Raw genomic sequence first — 21358 nt, forward strand, 5'->3', positions numbered from 1 at the left:
GATTAATGTTTTTTTTAGATAAGCAAAGATTAAAGCCAAACTCGCTGGAAACAGCTTGTTTTGCAACTGCCTAAGAGGAGTAGAACCTTTCTATGATCCAGCGGTCAAACGCCGGATATTCTGATGACAGACAGCGACAGATCAGAGGTGGGCGTGGCAGAGGCAGCAGGTGGAAAAGTGTTTCGGTGGCATTTCCTAAAGTAACATGAGGACAAGATGTTTCGACCCTTGAGTGTTCAAGGGTCAAAAGGATCCATAATCATTTTCTCTTTTGTTTAGTTATAGAGTGTCTATTATTTCTGTATTACTTTTGTAAGGGTACTTTGGGGTACCAGTTTTGGCCCGTCTTTCTCCTTTAAATAGATGTAGCAAAGGAAAGATAGGGCATGTTCATCATCAGATAATTTATTTTGTTTAGAACAGAAAAGTCACTCTTTAGGCGTTAGATTAGAGCTCAAATGGAGTTTCTGAATGTATCAAGTACTTCTGATTGCTCACTGCTCGATATGAGTGAGTAATCCATTTTGAATGGGCACGGCCAGTCCAGGCCGGTGATGTAAGTTTTATAACTCTTTCAATGAATGTTTAGTATTTTGCCAATGATGTGTTGATGATGATCTTCATTTCTGTGCTTCGGCACATATGCATGTGATAGATGAATGTTAGGACACTACTTGCATCTTCACTGATATCTCTATCAATCTCGCAACCTAGAAGCAGACATGTTAGATGGTTGTGTCAAAGGTTTTCTTAACGGAAATGCAGCTTTGATCTTAATGCGAGAGAGAAAGTTCCTTTAGGACGCTATTGGCTCTAGTAAATCTTAGGAACTTAAGAACACACGAAAGTTGACTTAAGTGGGCATTAAAGCTGATACTTTGACTTCATTGGTAATGTCACAAATTCATTGGAGTGTTGTATGGTCTTGCACAACCTGTTCGGCAGTGCCTAGCCTGTTCTGTCCTTTAAACTGTCTTCTATTTGTGATATCCTTCATAACTTTAGCACGCTTTTGTCTTAACTATCCACACTTAAACAATCAATCCTACTAAGAAGATACCTTTACACACACACTCTGTTCAGCAACGATTTTCTCATATCATTTTGATCTCAATCGCTGTGGATACGATACTTGACTTATCGCTTTATTTCTTCATTCATTGCTTGTCTCCATTTCTTTTCCTGAACAGCTTCTTCAAATTGTACAGGTTCTGTATCAGCAAACAAACAGAATAAAGTAGCGTTATCTACTTCTTCAGTTTCTGCATAAATCTCACTTAAGCTTCTCATTCGAGGCTGCCTTTCTGATGAACTTCCTGGGGATGAGTCTGTCACATTTGTCTGAGATGTGGAAGGTGAATTCGGTGGTGTGATAATTACATCTTCATTTTGACCTGCAAAATCATCATCATATACAGGAAGAAAATCATAATTTTCATCTTCTGGAATCTTCCAATTCCAAGAGCTTTCTTCTTGACATTCTGCATCTCTTCTTATCACAACTTTTCCATTCAGAGGATTATAAAATTTATAACCTTTGAAATTTTTTGCATAGCCAATAAACACCATCTTCTCACTTTTATCATCCAATTTGCTTCTCAATTCGTCAGCAATATGAACATAACCAAGACAACCAAATACTTTTACATGAGAAATATTTGGTTTCTTTCCACACCATGCTTCATTAGGGGTCTTTCGCAAAAGCTTCTTTGACGGACTTCTATTATTTAAATAGACTGCACATGTTACTGCTTCTGCCCAAAATTCTTTTGGCATACCTTTGCACTTCATCATGCTTCGGGCCATGTTAAGAATGGTTCTATTTTTCCGTTCCACGACACCATTTTGTTGAGGAGATCTTGGAACAGTAAGCAATCGACGAACACCATTATAATCACAGAACTGATTGAATTTCTCAGATGTGAATTCTCCTCCTCGATCAGTTCGCAATGATTGAATCTTCAAGCTGGTTTCATTCTCAACTAGTGCTTTAAATTTTTTAAACACTTCAAATGCTTCAGATTTTGCCTTCAAAAAATAAACCCATGTTTTCCGAGTATAATCATCAATAAATAATAAGAAATATCGGCTTCCTCCATGTGAACTCGGATTAATGGGACCACAAATATCTGCATGCACCAATTCAAGTGGCTTTGATGTGCTTGACAAAGACTCCTTTGGAAAACTCCTTCTGGATTGCTTCCCGTACATCCATCCTTCACAAATCTGATTAGGATGATTTATAGAAGGTAATCCATGCACCATTTGTTGCTTGCACATTTGCTCCAGTCCACCAAAATTCAAATGACCCATTCTGAGATGCCACAGCCATGCAGAATCTGATGAGGCTTTCAAACACATAGGACGATCACTGCTGATTTTTAATTTGAACATCTTGTTTGCAGACATAGGAACTTTTGCAATCATTTTTTTCTTTCCATCTTTCATAACCAGTCCATTCCTGTTCATCTCCACCTCATAACATTTCTCCAAAAGTTGTCCAATACTCAAAATATTGGATTTCAAAGTTGGAACATAATAAACATGAGAAATAAATTGATGATCTCCATTCTTCAGTTTGATAAGAATGTCACCGTTTCCCACAACTGGAACTTTTGTTTTGTCACCGAAAGAAATACTTCCTTTCTTAGATTCATCAAGCTTATAAAAAAAGTTCTTTATTTCCCGTCATATGATTGCTTGCTCCCGAGTCTAGATACCAAGACTCCTTGCTCCTTGCTTCATCTTCGCTACATGTCAGTAACAAAGTTGATTCTTCATCGTCTGCCTCGGCAAAATTGGCCTGTTCGTCTTTAAAAGGTTCAGATTTACACTCAGCAGCATAATGCCCAAATTCTTGACAATTGTAACATTGCACACGAGATTTATCACGACCATGCCAATTATTTCCACGGCCTTGGAAATTGTTGCCTCAACCACGTCCTCTTGCATTCCATTGCTGATTATTTGTGGCTTCATTATTGTGGAAATTTCTGCCACCTCTACCTCTTGCATTATATCCACGATTCCAGCCACGGCCTCTACCTCGTGATCTTCCTCTTCCTCTTCCATATCCACCTACAAATTGTTTCTTTTCTTCTTTATCGTTCAAATCAAGTTTTGCTTGCAACACCTGAGCCTCGGGTTCTTCTCTGTTTTTTAATCTCTCCTCATGCGCTTGTAATGAACCCAAGAGTTGATCTACAGACATAGTCTCCAGATCCTTTGATTCTTCAATGGCAGTCATCACGTAATCAAATTTCTGAGTCAAAGAACGAAGGATTTTTTCTATCACAAGAACATCCTCCATTTTTTCTTCATATCTCTTCAACTGATTGACAATTACCAAAGTTCTATTAAAGAACTCATCAATTTTCTCTGACTCTTTCATCTTGAGTTTCTCATACTCACTTCTCAAGGTTTGCAAACGCACCTTGACTACTTTATCTTTCCCCTTATAGGAATTTTCGAGAATCTCCCATGCCTCCTTCACTGTTGTTGCAGTCGAAATTTTCACGAACATATTCTCATCCAGACACATGTGGATAAGAGAGAGTGCTTGCTGGTCTTTCTTCCTTTTCACTTTTTGAGCATTCGTCAATTCCTCCTCATTCTCTGGCTGCTCATATCCAGTTTCTACCATTTCTCATACATTTTGGGAACCCAACAAAGCCTTCATTCTAATGCACCAATTATCATAGTTTTCCTTTGATAATTGTGGATATTTTGTATGGGATCATTCCATTCATCATTGTAGAGAATTTTTGCTGGCGCTGATACCAATTTGTTGGATCAAATAAATAAACTTTCACAGGTAACAGAGGAAGAGTATAATTGATGGAAGAAAATTCTCTTGCCTTACTACTTTGTATTGATAGGTATTTATAGATTACAAACATGACTCTTGGTAAACAACATTAACTCTCTATAAATGCAAATACAGACACAGATACAGAAATGACTCTTGGACACTCTATAAATACAATACAGAAATGACTCTTGGATAATAAACCGAACCACATTAAAGACTCTATTAATTATAAGTTTATTATTTCAACAGAGAAATTCAATGGTTAACCTATTTACTTCAGATGATCGGGTTTCCACAGGATATGGAAAGTCCTTTATATTCCTTTATATTGTGATAACAAATCTACAGTGTACCTTGCACATAATCTATATTCCATGAGTGCAGCAAATATATTGAAATTGATCGTCATTTTTTAGAAGAGAAAGTTCAAAGTTGACTTATTCTATTGTTGTTTGTCAAAACTAATTAGCAGTTGACTGATGTACTCATGAAGCCCTTACCAGCAAGAGTTTTTTACAGAATCAGTGGAGATGATGGGATTGGTCAATCTCATTCTTACAACTTGAGGGGGATAATAGAGTTTATATTGTCTATAGGTTGGATTACAAATTACAATATTACAAGGATATTTCATGTTATTTGCCTTTATTACTGTTAGAATGGAAACTTTGTGTTTCATCAACGATTTTAATATCAAAATCTGCAATTCTCTTCCTTCTATGTGTTATTATTACTAAATTAAATTAGACTTTTCAATTTGGCAAATTTAATAAAATGTCTAAGAAATACATTTATTTCAAGAGCACCAAAATCATGTGTACATAGATTCTAGGAAAATGGAAACTCCGTTAAAAATCATCAAGCAAAACATTATCAAGAAAATGAAGGAGAATATCATCCCAAACTCTACAACCAGACTCAGAACCGACAGCTCTCACTAGAGTATGCTCTACACGATTTATTGATCGCCTATAAAACTAATACGACAGTTAATGATATCCGTACAAAGAGATTGACAATTAGAGATTATAAAACCAAACACAGACCTATTTCATTTGTACTATGAAAAGCATTAGCAAATGTTTGTGTATCCGATTCCAAGATAATATCTTTGAAATTGTGCTATTTCAACCAACTTAATACTTCCCACGTACTTAGATACTCAGCAATGAGGGGGTCTAAAGAATACGATAAAAGCTCAGCTGATGCATCGACTAGATTACTAGAATTATCTCTAATTATGACTAAAACTAGAAGTGCCTTGAGTTGAGAAATCACAGCATCAATATTACATTTCAATAAAGCAGACGAAAGCGGAAACCGCGTAGTAGCTGGATGGGTAATAAGAGAAGACGAACTAGCAGGCGCTGAACATAACTGAGTTTGGTTCCAACTCGAAAACAGAACAGTTGCGTGACCGAAAATCATACCAGTTAGGACGCTTTTATGTATATTTCAAAATAAGAAGATAAAAAAAGCTTAAACTTAGTTTATTATCAAATTGAAAACTCTAATTTAACTTGGACAAAATTAATCTAGGCACTCGATAAAATTTATGAATTAAGCCAACTACTTCAATTTTTGGTATGATATTGCCCTCTACTTCGATCCTTGCGACTCCATGGCTTCAATTTTAATTTTAGTGATATGATATTGCCCTTAATTGCCGATTTTGAAATACATATATACTAAGTATTGTTTAGATTGTAAGGACATAATTTATGTATTTTTATATTTGTCGTGTTTTTTCCATGTTCTATGTTTTTCTCGTTTTCTATGTTTTTTTCTTTTTGTTTTTATTATTTTTTTCGTTTTTTCTGTATTATTCATTTTTCTCATTTGCTTGCATTTTCTCATATCCTATGTATTTTTCTTATTTTCCATATATTTTTATGTTTTTCTTGTACTCTGCGTTTTTCCCGTACTTTGCGATTTCTAAAGTTTCCCCATCTTATGTTTTTTCACGTTTTTCTGTTTTCCGGTTTTCGCTTTTAATATATGTTAGATATTTGAATAGTTAATAACAATAATTTTTTTTTTAAATAACAAAATTTTTACTTTAGGGCAATATTATCATTTGGGCTATAAACCTATCTATTCATTTTTATCGCATTCCATTAACCAAATATAGGAATAGATATTCCTAAGAAATACCTCTATTCCATCATATTTTATTCATATGGAATATCTATTCTATTACATTCTATTCTATTCCACGAACCAAACGACATATTAAGAGATGTTTGGTTTATGAAATAGAATAGCTATTTCTAAAAAAAAATTATTCCACCATTTGATTCATTATTTTTCCGTGGAATAACTATTTAATGGAATTTGTATTCCATAATTGATAGAATACAGATTCCTAAATTAGACCTAAAAATAGCTATTTTATCACTTATATTTTCTTTAATTACAAAATCAATATTCTCATAACGTTTCACGCAAAAAAAGAAGGTAAAAATACGAAAAAATGTGAAAAATAGAAAAACAACAAATTATAAAACATGAAAAAAGTAAAAAAAAAATGAAAATGGTTGAAATGATAAAAGTGTGAAACGTGAAAAAATTAAAAACTTAAAAAAGTGAAACGTGAAAAACTATGGTAAAATTATATTAACTGTCATTTTTTTTTGTTTTTCACGTTTGTACGTTTTTTTTGCATTTTTCCGTTTTTTGCATAAATAATATATTAAAATGTGAAAATAAATAGAAAATTACGTAAAGTTGTTTTTTTTAACAACAAATTAGTTATTCCATATAATCTCATTCCTTTAGCCAAACAAAAGAATAATCATTTCTAATGAATACTATTCTATATTTGAAAGCCTAATGCTCTCCCGGCCCCCTTAACTTGTCTAAATTGGTCATTTTACACACTCAACTAATCAAATGTCCTATTTACACCCTTAATTCCACAAAAGTGGTATTTCTTATCCCCTCTCAACTTGTCCATTTACCCCCCAACTCATAGAATATCATATTTACCCCTTTAACTTCATAAAAGTGGTATTTCTCACCCCTTACAATCCATTATCGATGGCTAAATTGATACCATTTTTTAAACGTTAAACCTATATTGGTGCTATTTTGTGCGTGGAACCTAAATTGATATTCCCTAAAAACCATAGGCCTATTTTGGTATCTTATCCCTACATATAATGTTTTTAACTTGTTTATATTAATGTTCTTGTTATTTGTATCTTTTATTCATTCCTTCTCTTTTCAACTTTTTTTGGCTAGTTAAATTTTGATCATCTAATTATTGTAATAAACACATGAAGAATCAATATAATTATCAGGGCCGTTCCTGACCTTTTAGAGGCACGGGGCGAGATAATAAATTTGGGCCCCCCATATATACATTTTTAAGTTGGAGGCTGAATGATTTTTTTTATCACAAGGAATAAGGTACTAATTTAGTCATATGATTATTAGAAGGGAGCAATTAGCATTCATAAATAAAATATTATAATTTTTATCCTAACGTTTATCAATTGGTACATTTTCAAGCTTAATTGACGAAAATGAGATCTTTTATGTGTAATTTCTTGTTCTATCCTCACTCCAACCTCCACCGTTCTGGTCACTCAATATGGAAATAATTCATTTTTAACGTTAATAGAAAAAACTCATTTTTAATCAACTAGATTTGAAATTGCATCAACTCGTAAACGTTATGTTTAAGATTGCAATATTTTCTATATGGAAGCTAAATTAGTAGTGCAGTAGTAACGAGTATACTAACTAGAATTATTTGTGTACTAAAATAACAAGTATATGTGTCATGTAAAATTACAAGAAGTAAATACGTATATTATTTTTCATATTGAATATACATATTGACTTTTTTTTTTTTGGGAATGAATTGACATTTAAATTTAAGAAAAAAATTGAAATTAGATAATAATAGTGATGAGAAAAAATTAAATAGCTATTTTTTTATACAATATATAAATTGATAATTTAGATTTAAGGAAACCTGAAAATTATAGTAATAATTCATTACAGAAAATAAATAGAAAAAAATATATTTAATTACGATAAAATAAGATGGTAGAGGAAAAAAAATTTGAAAGTAATTAAAAAATTGGTAGAAAGAGATTTGAACTCTCAATCTCAATAAATGGAAAAAATATATATTTGATAGTGATAAAATAAGGTGGTAGAGGAAAAAAATATTTGAAAGTAATTAAAAAATGTGAAGAAGGGGGATCGAACCCTCAACCTCGGGCTAAAATGAAATCAATAGATAACTCCTCCTACCAACTGAACCAATTACTTTTAATATTATATATTCATATCTGTATTTATATATACACTATAAAATATTTTACAAATACACTATAAAAATATTTTTTTGGGCCCCTTATCGTTATGGGCCCTAGGCGGGCGCCCCTCGTTTCATAGCCCAGGACCGGCCCTGATAATTATCAAATTAAAACAAAATAAAAAAGTTGATATTAAAAAAATATATTTTTAAACTCATTTGAATAAGTCCTATTAATTTTGCACTATAAAGAGATAAGAAATATCACTTTTATGGAGTTAAGAGGTTAAATAGGATCATAATAAGAGATAAGAAATACCACTTTTATGGAGTTAAGGGGGTAAATAGAACATTCAATGAGTTGAGAATGGGTAAAATGACTAAGGGGCTGAAAAATACAATTTTTATGGAGTTAAAGAAGTAAATAGGATATTCGATGAGTTTGTAGGATAAAATGACCAATTTGGACAAATTAAAGATGCTCAAGGAACATTAGACCATATTTTAATAATACTTATTTTATTTCATTTTATTCCATCCATGTACGCCTTAGTTTTGTTTGTTCATGGAATAGAATAAAATAGCTATTTCTCAATATTAGCCTCAGATACAATTCTTGTTCATTTGAAAAAAAAATTAGTTACCCGGACATTACACCGGTGGGACAAAGGGTTCAAAGGTCAAGGGGTTCAATCGATTGGTCTGGACCGGTTGAACCGGACGACATCATAAATAATATATATTTTTTATATATATAAAATAAAATTCTAATAAATTGATAACATTGACAAACTAAACAAAAACAAAAATCAAGCCCACACGAGCATGCACATTGCAGAAACAAAAAGCAACAAGCATTGCAGAAACAAAAAGCAAAAAGCAACAAAACGCAAGTATTACAATAATCAATCATTAAACAAAACAACCCAATAAAGAACATAAATCAATGACATATTTAAAAACAAATCAAAACATAATATCAATCCTTCAAAACAATAAAGAACATAAATCAGAACATAAATCAATGACATAAACGAATAAAGAACATAATAATATCAATCCTTCAAAACAATAAAGAACATAAATCAATGACATAAACCAATAAAGAGCATAACAATATCAATCCTTCAAAACAAATCAAGTATTAAACATAAGCCTTCACAGCAAAAACTCAAAGAATTTAATTCAACAGGAACAGAAAAAAAGAAGCATTTACAAACCTGGAAATCGTCGTGGTGGTCGGTTCAGAAAGGAAGGAGAGGAGAGCTGATGTCGCGTGGTGGTCGGTTTAGAAATCGCCGGCCTTTGACGGAGGCAGACGCAACAGCAGTTGATGAATTCTGAAACCCCCAAAATCGCAGCAGCTAGGGTTCCAGGGAAGAGAACGAACGAGTCGAGGAAATGAAGAAAAATCGGTCTGCTAAAATGAAATAGGTGGGGAAGTTAGAAATTGGCCCTTGAAGGTTTTAATTTTTTATCACTAATACCCCGCACAAAATAAAATCAGCAGCATTTGGATCAATTTCGAAAAAATTGATTAAAAACCGGGGTGAAACCGGGTCACCGGGTTGATCCCGGGTCTCCGATTTCACCCGGTTCGAAGGGGGTCACTTGCAGTGACCCCTATATAGCATAACCGGACCGGATGCCTGGCCGGTTCCCGGCTAACCCGGTCCGACCGGCCGGTCCGGTCCGGTTTTTAAAACCATGCTATTAACTATCCAAATATTTAATATGTATTAAAAATGAAAAACGAGAAAAACACAGAAAACAGAGAAATACGAAAAACGGAAGAAATACAAAAGACGGAGAAAATGCAGAAAACGGGAAAACGTAAAATAAGGGAGAAAGGCAGAATATACGAAAACCATGAAAAATGAGAAAATGCGAAAAATTCAAAAAACAGAAGAAACCCCATAATAGGTTACAATCAACGGAGCAAGAAAAGAATGATACAACAAGTAGCAGAAGCATTTACAAAGAATAAGTAAGAGAGGTCAATACATCCATGACAAGTCTTGTCGAAACGATACAAATTTTGCAGCTCCTTGAACTCCCCTTTCTGAAATTTGAGGACAATCTTCAACAGTCATATCTTCCAATTTATACGAACCAACAAGAGGTTTTAACCCTTCATCTGTTACTCCTAGACACTTTCTCATCCGTAATATGCACAACCGAGGAAACTGTCCTACCAGTTGCAGCCCCTCATCACTTATTTCTTGACATCTCACTACCTCCAAACTTTCAAGGTGCTCAGCTCTACATAGGGCTTCCATCCCAACATCGTTGAACGAATACACATGGTCAAGAACAAGCTCCCTAATCGGACACATCTCGATCAAAGTAAGAATTCCATTCAATGTAAATGACGAAAAGGATGGAAATTCCCCATCAGAGAAAGATAACCGGACTGACTCAAGCATTGGACAGTTTTGAGCAACTGCTTTCAGACTCTCATCTGTCAATCTCAAAGGGTTGTTCAGCATAAGCGGCAAGGAGTAATCCGAAGGAACTCGGACAGAAATTGACCGAAGATTTCTCGATTTTTGGGCTAGGCTTATAATGTCACAGTCTCGTACCCCAACACACATGTCCAAGTGAATCCTCTCCAAGTTCCTGCACTTACCCAGGACACAAGCAAGTCCCCTACCTGGGCTGATGATGCAATTCATGAGGCTGAGTTCCAACATAGATTCACAGTGGACCAATTGCTTCTGCCATCGATCTACGGCTAGCCGATCATAAACCTTCATATATCGGTAATTCGCATCCACTTCAAACTGCAGCTTTTTTAGTTTTCTCCAGCTACATCCTAACTTAATCAAATCTCCCTCCCCTATCACTCTACAATTCTTAATCGAAAGGTCTTCAAGCGTCTCTAACTTGCCGAGGTATTCCAACCATTCACCACTAGTAACATTGAGACATCGGTTAAGGTGGAGAACGATGAGTTTTTTGCAACCCACAACAACAGACAAGATGCCACAACCTGTGATTCTCGGCGTGAAATTCAAATTCAATGCTGAAAGCTTGGCACAAGAAGCTAAGTGAGAAAGACCCACATCTGTTAAGAATGTGCAATAGCTTAAAGTGAGATCCTCCATATATGGGCAGTTATTAGCGAGAATCTGGAGGCCTTGGTCGTTTAACTGCTTTCCTAGCTTGGACATCCAACCCGAATAAGTTATTTCTACTTTGACCAAGTTAGGAAATCTCTTGCAGAGAGAAGTTAAAGCTTCATTTGCAGGATCTAATCCACAACCAAAGCGGAGAGATTGTCTCTGCTCACTATCTACTTCATGGAGACGCTTACATGCTAATGAAGCAGAATTTCTATCAACAGTTTTATCGACTCTACTGAAGATCTCCCAAACCAGTTGGTCTGGTAAATTATCCATCAAAAACCAGATACCTCTCTTGCTTTAACCAAGGTATATCATAAAATATCTGATAAATCCAACATAAAAATTAACAATATGCTTGCTCAAACATATAAATTTTCACCTAAATACATAGATAAAATGACAGATAAATTATTACACCTGAACAAATAGCTAGAAATTATACTAGTTAGAAGATGCAAGACAAGTGCTTTCTCCCTCTTAAAGGAATCAGCCTCTGGCTAAAAATTGAAAAGGATTGCTCTACCAGTTCTCAAAAATTCACACCCATATTGCACATCCACACTCAGAAAATTGAGATTACCAAACAATTAGTAAGAATTCAAGTAAAATCATTTTTAAACCAGATAAAATTAAACAAATTGTTCATCCATTGATCCAGAAAACAACATCACACCTTCAAATAAATTATACAAGAATTTCATAAATATAATGCCTAGAACGAATAAATAAGCAAAAATCCAGATAAAAAAATTGACTTCCAAAGAAGAGCAGTAGAAGAATTTGAGAAAGGTTAAACTGAATATGTACCCAAATCAACTCGAAATTAATTTACCATTAACAGAAGCAAGCATATGAAATTATTGATACATGTAAACGAAAATTTTACCTGGAAATATACAAAGACAGCAGATACACATCGATTTTCAAAATTCTTGCGAAATTTATGGTAATCATACCATACGATGTTTCCCTTTCTTGTACGAATGTCTTTCTCTCCCGCTTCTCCACCAGTCCCCCCACCGATTTACATTCAGAAGTGCTTTTACGAATGTATCCCCCTATGGATTTGTTTCATAGATTTTTTTTTTTTTGATAAAATTTCATAAAAAAATATTAGGCATAGGCCTGTTTGGAAATTAGCTCTTATTTGGTAAAAGGCCTGTTTGGTTGCAGTTGCAGTTAGCTGTTTGCGGTTGCAGTACGCGGTTAGCTGTTTGTTATTAGCTGTTTAATTACTACTGTTTGGTAAAATTATATTGAACTGTTGCTATTTAGATTTAAAATGTCTAAAATGGACATGTTTTAAATTAATCAACGATGAAATTATGAAAGGAAAAATGTGAAAAAAAATGCTCATAACGTTTACAACTAGCAATAATTTTACTTTTAACGTCTAAAATTGTATTATAACGTTAGTAGCTAAGGACAATTTTACCCCTAACATTGACAAGTTGGGTCGATTTCAGATATTATTAGAAAACATAAATATTTTATTTCATGTTCTACACCGATTGCATGTATCAGTAGTTCTAAAAAAGAAATTTTAATAATAAAATTGAAAATTAATATTTATAAATTCGACGAAATAGTTGAATTTCTTTTGTCCAACTCGTACAAAAGACAATATATTTTTTTATTTTCTTAAAAAAAAAATTCACGTTTAATTATATGTTTGTGATCTGCTACTAACGATGATAAAATGGTGCAGATGTGGAGTGTAGACGACAATATTCATGACCAAGAAGACAATTTAATAAATTATTTATCAAATTGACCCAACTTGTCAATGTTGGGGTAAAATTATTTTTTGGCTGTCAATATTAGGGGTATAATTAAATCATTTTAGATGTTAAGGGTAAAATTGCTCATAGCTATAAATGGTAGGGGTATTTTTGCACTTCTCCTATTATAAAATAAAAAATGTGTTACACAAATTAATAAAAATAATCTATATAAAAAATAAAAAATTTATTGAACGCAACAAAACCTTGTTCTTCCGATAATTATGTTATAGAAATATAAATAATATTAAATAATAAACATATTTTGTGTAAATAAGAATGATAATATTTTTCAATAACAGATAACTACAAACATATATTTATGAAAAGCTTCAAATATGAGCTTTTCGTGAAACACTACATAATGTTGTAGCTTCCAGAGAAAATGCTAAACATTGCGGTTATATAAACCTAATCAAATGCTATATTTCCTGCAGTTATATAAAGCTAACCAAATGTTTTATTTCCTCCGAAAAGCTGAAACAAACACTCTCTTAGTTGATTGCTAACAACTGTTTGTGTAAAAGGACAAATAAGAATATGGTAAAACATTTATTTGAGATTAAATAATATTAATTAGGGGTAAAAATGTCCATAAAAAGAGATGGAGCAATAAGCTAGTTGAAAAAACTCATAAAATGAGTTTTTTCAAAATGAGTTTTTTTGGACCCAATAAGCTTTTTCAAACATCTCTTCACCAAACACCACTATTAGAGATATATGACTACTCAAAACCTCTGAAGTGGCTCAAACCTCTAATTTTACTCCAAAAAACTCTTTACCAGACAGAGCCATAACTTATCACAATCAAAATTTCCAGAAAGAGCTAATTTAATCAATGTGAACTTTGAAGTTGAGCGGATTGAAAATTGGACTATGGGTTCGGGTTCGGGTTAAACAAAAAAAGCAGCCATTAAAAAAATATTAACCCGGTAATGATTTTGTTAGTTAAAAACAACCATATTACAGTAGGAACACCGTCATAATGATACCACTATCACGGTGGGACTTCTGTAATGGTACAAAAGATAAAAAAAAAAAATTGTTTTGTTTCTTTTGTACTATTAGGACAGATCCCACCACTAAAGGAATTATTTTTCAACTATTATTAGATTGAAAATAATTCTCTTAAACTACCCTCTTTTGGGTTTAATCCAATGAGTTCAGCCGATTGATTCGTATTAATCAAACCGGATGATGTCATAAATAATATATATCTATATATTTTAATTTACATTATAAAATTTACTAGACTTTTAAAATTTTTTGTAAATTAAAATATTACAAAATTTATTTTTTTTCAATATTTTAATTTACATTATGAAATTTACTAGACTTTTAATTTACATTAAACCATTTAAATACTAAGTAAACTTTATTTTTATTGCAAAAATAAATTAATTTTTAATAATATTTATTGAACCCTTTAAAAAAAATTATTTATCAAAATATATAAAAAGTAAATAATAAATGATATTTTTAATTTTTAATATTTAAATATTAATGTAACATATAAACATATGTTGTGAAAAGCTAATTTTGTGGTAAAATTTATATGGTGGTATTGGTGAATAAGTGTGAATCTTCTCTTCCACATATTTATTTATTTTAATTAAACAAGGATAAAAAACTAACCGAATTAAACCATTCAACCAACTCGGTTATATATACAAAACCGACATCAATCAGAATGAAAATCTAAACGGTTCGGAGTCAAACTGATGAAATCAACCAGTCTAATTTTCACAATAATGATTTTAATCCATTCTCTAAAAGTAAACAATTTATTCTTAACTTACTTAAGAAATTATTAAAAAAAAAACTATTAAGGCATCAAAATACCAATAATGTTTCTAATAGTTCTCTTTATTTGTTTTTTTATTATTAAAGTTATTATTATATTTATGAACAAAGAGTTGGGATGCTCTTAAAGAAATTTAATAATTCAAAAATGCAAAGTGAGAGAGCTACTCAACAATAGGAAGATTATTTTCGATCTATTTGGATCTGGTTTTGTTTCGAATGGTTTAATTATTTTGGATGTTAAATTGAACAATTATAAAAACAAATATTTTTTCCATTATACTTATTATTCTTCTTATGTGAATGATAAATGTTAAATTGTTGGTTCTACGGTAAATCACATTGGGCAAGATCAAATGAGTTGGTTAGCTAAGGAAGATTTACTGGATAGCTTGAATAAGATTGAATTGCCCCTCTTGCATGTCTTAAGCGAAAAATGCATAAAAAAACCGTTTGGAGAAAGAATAGAGTGGAATACCCATTGAAATTAATTCATTTAGATGTATGTGGTTCAATGGACGCGGGGGCTAAAAACATGGCCTACTATTTCATCACTTTCCTAGATGAATATACTAGGTATGATTACGTCTATTTGATGTCTCATAAATCTGAAGTCCAAAGATGTTTCATAAAGTTTATGAAACTTGTTGAAAATCAATTGGACAAAAAAAATTAAAACTTTAAGAACTGACCATAGTTAGAATATCTTTCTGAAGAATTCAAAACTTTATATTGTTGAGAAGGTAATAAAACACTCGTTGTCCGTTCCATATACTCCGCAACAAAACGATGTTGCTAAAAGGAGGAATATAACTCTTATTGAAATGGTCAGGTCAATGATCACTAAAGCTAATTTACCCATTTTCTATTGAGAATACATCTTGCTTATAACCAGCTCCTAAATCTAATATCTTTCAAGACTATTACATCCACTCCATATGAGTTGTGCACAGGTTGAAACTTGATTTTGTTGAAACACCTTTCCACATGATTTTGATTTGACAAAAGTATTTAAGTAATGATAAAAATATTCTAACACATTAAATTTAAATGCTTTGATTTATTCAACTAATGTGTTTGTTCAATGTTGAGTTTAATTGTTTACAAGACATTAAGATTAAAAAGCCCAAAGGTCCATAAAGTGGAAGTCAAGCCCAAGTCAACACATCAAGACCATTCGGCCCAAGAGTTCAAAACGTAGCCGTATCAAGTAAAACGACGACTCAACGAAAGAAGGATCGAGAAGCCTTCGGAGCAAAAGCTTCAAGAGGAAGCTGCTGAGTTGGACGACAATGCAGTCTGGACAGCGACAGACAATGTTCAACTTTTAGACAAAGTATTTCTACTTTGGGAAAAGTTCAGAAGGCGCAGGAAGCTGTCTCGTGGACTTTTCCTTAAATGTCGAAACATTCTGCCGAGGACTGACGAAGACAGAAGATGCAAGAATCCTATTGGCCAACGACGCTGAGCACGCCTAGAGTGACAACGACAGGAAGCCGTTTTCCTCCAACGGTTATTTCGAAATTCGAAATGACCAGGTGCCTCAAGTGTCACTATATAAAGGCCATCCATTTGCTTCAATCGATGCAGATTTTCAATTAGTCGAAACGCTGACCAAATTCATACTTGAAGTTTCTGTGAGAAAAGCAAAGCAAATACCTTACACCAATTTCTATATTATTGTAGAGGTATAGAGGAAGGTACTCTTGTTATACTCAGTTTCTATCTGTAAAAGGTTTCGTGCTCTACCTTTAAAGAGCTCAGTAGAGAATTCAAAAAGCTCGGAATGAGTTCCGGGGACTGGACGTAGGCGGAGAGGCCGAACCAGGATAAGTCTGTTGAGTAACATCTTTCTAACCCTTAAACTCCTTTAATATATATTGCTTGCTATAAAACTGACTAAGTAAAGAACTCACGCTGAGTTAAGTTTACTAAGAAGCTGAGTTCAGCAATAGACTCTAAGTGTTATTTCCTTACTCAAGTAAAGAAGCAGACTTAGTCACAAGTTGACTAAGCTTGTGTCTTGAATCTACTTAGTGACGCTGTGTAAACCTTTTCATAAGAAAAGAAGTCAGCCTCAACGGACAAATTTTTAAATAGTTTCTATCCCCCATTGGAACTAACTTGTCACGTTATAAGGGACCAACAGATTTGAGTATGCTCGGATCTTGGGTCGTATTGTTTTCATCCACGACACCTCAAAAAAGTTTGAAAAATTATACCCGAGAGGCAAAAATAATGGCTATGAGGGTGTTTGTTTACTCCATTTTCTTTTATTATTTGTTTTTTATATTAAAAATGAGATTTTAAATGTCTAATTAGGGAACTAGAGGAGTTAGGGAACCACAGTGACTAGGGAACTACATTAGCTTTTTCTTACCCTAATTTTCCAACGGCAAACAACACATAAACCAAATGAGAATTATATCTTCCATTTTGAAAATGTAGATTTTGAAATATCGGTGAACAGGGATGTGGATACTTCATGGACTAAAGAAACAATAAAACATAAATTAGAGGAAAAATATGCTATTAAAGTTATCTAAATTAATTTAAACAATTTTGTCAAAATTGAACATTCCTATAACACTTGAGTGAAGTTGAATTTTAACAGTTTTCATGCTCAGTATAGTAGCTTAGGCTATTCTACTTCTTAAGCTTCGGTATTTTATAGTAAACAATTGTTGTCACAGCTTTTTGAATGTTTTGGTTGTCCTTGCTACGAGAAATGCTAAGTCTCTTGCTTTCATTGGAGAATAAACCTGTTGTATCGTTCCCAGCAGTTCTAGATGTTGTTGTTGACGTGTGTGTTTAACAAGTTTGGTTTGTGTTTAACCAAAAAAAAATAGTAGTACGCTAAGTGCATTGTTAGAGAAAAACTGTGCAGCAGAACCAAATATTTATTTGGGTAAATAAATTGACAAGAAAATAAAAGAAAATAATAAATAAATGACATAAAAATTTACGTGGTTCGACAGTGTACCTATTCCACGTATGAAGGAGATTGGAAATTATTCCATTAGAAAAACAAAAGTGGTACAAAAGAAAGAAGAAAATCGCACTACAAAACCCTTAACTCTAATACACCGAAAACCTCACAGTTGAATATCACTCAAATTAGTAATTGAGTGTCAATTATTTGGATACTCAAAACATATGCCAATATATGGTCATTGGCATTTATAAGAAAAATGTAGAATGTAAATAAAGGAAAAAATCATTTGTGAACAAAAAGAAAGAAAATAAACTAATGTGAACTTTGATAAATTTATATGGCTTGTGTTCAAAATTCAACAACATTTTGGTTTGAAAGTTGAATTTCAAATCATCAGGAGAACTTATATCCTGGACAAGTAAAACTCTTACAAGTAGTCACATGAACCTTGAACCTTCACCAAATGAATTTTGACCACTCACAGTTAGATTTCAGTTTATTAGATTTAAACCTTAGAATGTTAATAAGTCTTAATCTAATCTAACGTTGAGAGTGACCAGATCAGCGAACTGTGCTACAGAACCATCATGTTTATACTATAATTATCTATATTCCTGCAACCAAGGAAAGTAATTAACTTTGTGACTACTAGCTGAGGTTGAGGCAGGCTCCACAAACATGCATAATTATGCCAGTAAGCATTCAGTTACCGTAGCGTACTTTCTTCTTTTAGCTAATTAACTGAACAATGGAGGACATTCTGCACAATTACATCTAAAAGAAGTTAACTACCAACATAAATTATAAAACTAGAATCCGAAGAACATTCCTTTCAATATACTGTATTTATGAAACAAAACATTCTTTGAAAATTCTATCAAAATCCAATTCCTTTTATTCCAGTCCCAAACTCACAAACCAGATAATCAAACTCAAAAATATTTGAAAAAGTTCATTTGCAGCTGTACTAAAGAAAACAAATGTAGTTATGGATAAATGATAACGAAATTAAATTAAAGAAGAAGAAAAGGCTAATTAATCAGAATCAGCAGAAGCATCAGTCAAAGTGCCAAGCCAAGCTGGTGGCACCATACCAGTCTGCTCATGTACAGTTTTGAACAAAGGAGGCAACATGCTGTACACACCTGCAATATCCTTCATACCTCCAAGACCACCTTTAGCAGTCTCCATGCCGCCGCCATTGTTCCATATGCTAATTTTGGGCTGCAACCCATTCAGTGCCTCAGCATTTATCTTGGCAATATCTTGGAACATATTCTTCTCAAGCATTATGTAATCTCTCAATGCAGCATAATTTCCATCGAATTGCTTTAGCAAAGTGCTTAAGTAATATCCTTGTGCTTGAGCCAAGGCTTGAATTGCTTCTGCTTCTTTCTTCTTGGCATACAGCTCCCCTTCTGCAGCTCGTTGACGAGCAAAGAAGGCTGCTTCTGCTCTGGCTTTCTCTGCTTCTGCTTCTTTCTTCTTTGCGTACAGCTCTCCTTCTGCAGCTTGTTGACGAGCGAAGAAGGCTGCTTCTGCTAGGGCTTTCTCAGCATCCGCTTCTCTTTGTTTCTTGTAAAGCCCCCAGTTTGCCTCTTGCACCTATATATGCATTATGCATTCTCAAACTCATATATAAGTAGTGCCAAAGGTAGAATTGGCAATTGCAAAGGAAAATAAATATGTATGTATGTACCTTGGTCTCATAATCCACAGTGGCCTTACTGAGCAGTTCGGACTTGAGTTTCTCAGTCTGAGCCAAAGCATTCTTCCTTTCAACCTCACATTGCAACTCAGCTTCTCTTATAGCAACAGCCTTGGCAGACTCAACCTCAGCTAGTTGAGAATCCTGAGCCCACCCAGCCTTTTTTGTTGCCAGTTCAGCATTGGCCTTTGCTACATCTGCCTCTTTTTCATTCTGAAATATTTTCACATCAGTATTCACTCTTATCTCCTCCTTCCTACCCTCTCCGTGCCTTTGTGTTGATGCAATCTTTGTTTCTACATCAATTTTCGCTGCGTTTTGTGTTGTTTGTCCTTCCCGAAATTTGGATCCGATTTCACCCTTCATCCTTGCTTCAGCAACATCAATCTAAATTCAACATGTATAAATAATCAACATCAATTGTCAGATTATACAAAACCTTGTGTTCTGATTCTGATGCGAATGTGCATTACACTCGACTCGAGGTTAAAAACAAATTAAAATACAAACTCTCGTAATCATTGCTTAAAAAGGCGGAATTCGGAATTGATGATCATAGAAATTGAACTAGATTAAATGAACAAGAAAACTCCAAACAGCCAAGCAGATAATGAGAAAATTATGTACCTTGGCTTGATTGGCAGCTTCCATCTGAGTTTTCTGGCCCAAATAAGAGAAATATTCATGGCCTCGAACATCAACAAGTTGTTTAACATTAGCATTGTAGATGATCAATCCAAATTGATTGAGCTCCAACTGAACTTTTCCAAAGACTTCTTGCTTGAACTCTTTGGTACCCTTAAAGATAGCTTCCATAGTCATAGCAGCAGCCAAGACACGGGTTTCGCCTTCAATAACGCCCTGGACAAGCTCAATGACATGGTTGGACTGCTTATCATGGTGAGAAATCAAGCGGGCGTAAAGAATTAGACTATCCGGATCGTCGACGCGAGGACCGATTGTGAAGACAGCAGGAAGAATAAAAGGGAGTTTCTCGGCGCTCATAGCTTGAACTTCGAAAGTGTAGTTAACCGGAGAAATATCGAAGCGAGTGCACTTTTGTAATGGCCAAACAAAAGCCTTCTTGGCTAGCTTGATGTCTTTGATATTTGATCCAGTGATCGCTAGATACTCCGAAGGAGCTGCAACTTTCCACATTCTTAATTAATTGGGAGAAAATAGGGCTTAATTTCTCTGTGTTTAGTTTTGTTTATCGGAGGAGGGAGAGTTGAGATATTCTACCTTCGCCTTCTATTTATAAGCAGTCATTATCGCTAATCCAATTAGGAACTAGTACTCTATTTCCTAATCAAACTCTATTAAGTTTTTTTCTTTTTTTGATAAGTAATTACCAGCCTAATTCTACCTTTTCAATACGTTCCTACCCAGAAATTTCAGATTCATACCAATTTTACCTCTAATACCTTTTCACTACATTCCTTCCCATCAGGTCCATTACGTTGCAATTTGCAAATGGTAAAATTATAATTCCAATATTAAAAAGTTTGGTCACTTGCTATGGTTGAAAATTTGGCAAATTTTCAACTTTTATTATCAAAACACTTTACACAATCATAAATCTTATTATTTTTATTTTATCAATACGTAAGTTATCATTCATTAGTAACAAAACAAAGACAATAAAGTAAAAAAGTATGTACATCCTTTGAAAATAAAAAGTTTAAAAAAAAAAAATTCATGTTCTACATCAAATAAAAATATGTATATACAAACTATTTTTTGAACCTTTTTTTCCATATGTGCATACATATTTTAGATCCGATACTAATGAATGAGCATCACATAAATATAATCGAAATAAAAAAAATCATGAATATATAAATTATAATTATAACAAAAAGTTAGTTGAACTTGCTAATATTAAAGCTATATTTATAGCATTTATAATATAAATAATAAAA

General features: G+C 33.3%; 2 protein-coding genes across 7 annotated transcripts in view; both read right to left on the bottom strand.

Annotated features, from left to right (window-relative positions):
• The window catches only part of LOC136224348 (F-box/LRR-repeat protein 14), a 30699-nt gene extending 18450 nt beyond the window's left edge, over nucleotides 1-12249 (bottom strand). The window contains exons 1-3 of one of the 6 annotated variants that reach the window (XM_066012671.1): nucleotides 12096-12249; nucleotides 10086-11531; nucleotides 9302-9498 (exon numbers count right to left, since the gene is read on the bottom strand). In XM_066012671.1, the coding sequence (XP_065868743.1) occupies nucleotides 9302-9498; nucleotides 10086-11482 (1594 nt within the window). In that variant the 5' untranslated portion in view covers nucleotides 11483-11531; nucleotides 12096-12249. Of the gene's footprint in view, nucleotides 1-9017; nucleotides 9502-9938; nucleotides 11532-12095 lie in introns of those variants that run through there. The other 5 variants (XM_066012670.1, XM_066012674.1, XM_066012675.1 and 2 more) reach the window with 5 other exon arrangements.
• A 6447-nt stretch (nucleotides 12250-18696) lies between these two features.
• On the bottom strand, nucleotides 18697-20678 carry LOC136223352 (flotillin-like protein 3). Its single transcript, XM_066011303.1, has 3 exons — nucleotides 20064-20678; nucleotides 19428-19823; nucleotides 18697-19333 (listed from the first exon to the last, which is right to left on the bottom strand). The coding sequence occupies exons 1-3, from the start codon at nucleotides 20592-20594 to the stop codon at nucleotides 18764-18766; spliced, it is 1497 nt and encodes a 498-aa protein (XP_065867375.1). The 5' UTR covers nucleotides 20595-20678; the 3' UTR covers nucleotides 18697-18763.
• Nucleotides 20679-21358: the final 680 nt, after the last annotated feature.

Source organism: Euphorbia lathyris, chromosome 3 (assembly GCF_963576675.1).
Source record: "Euphorbia lathyris chromosome 3, ddEupLath1.1, whole genome shotgun sequence".
NCBI lineage: Eukaryota > Viridiplantae > Streptophyta > Magnoliopsida > Malpighiales > Euphorbiaceae > Euphorbia > Euphorbia lathyris.

Coding starts and splice junctions, on each gene's coding strand:
- LOC136223352 (XM_066011303.1), bottom strand. CDS start 20,594: ATGTGGAAAGTTGCAGCTCCTTCGGAGTATCTAGCGATCACTGGATCA. Junction 19,824..20,063: donor AAGCTGCCAATCAAGCCAAG/GTACATAATTTT, acceptor TGTTGAATTTAG/ATTGATGTTGCTGAAGCAAG. Junction 19,334..19,427: donor CTGTGGATTATGAGACCAAG/GTACATACATAC, acceptor ATGCATATATAG/GTGCAAGAGGCAAACTGGGG.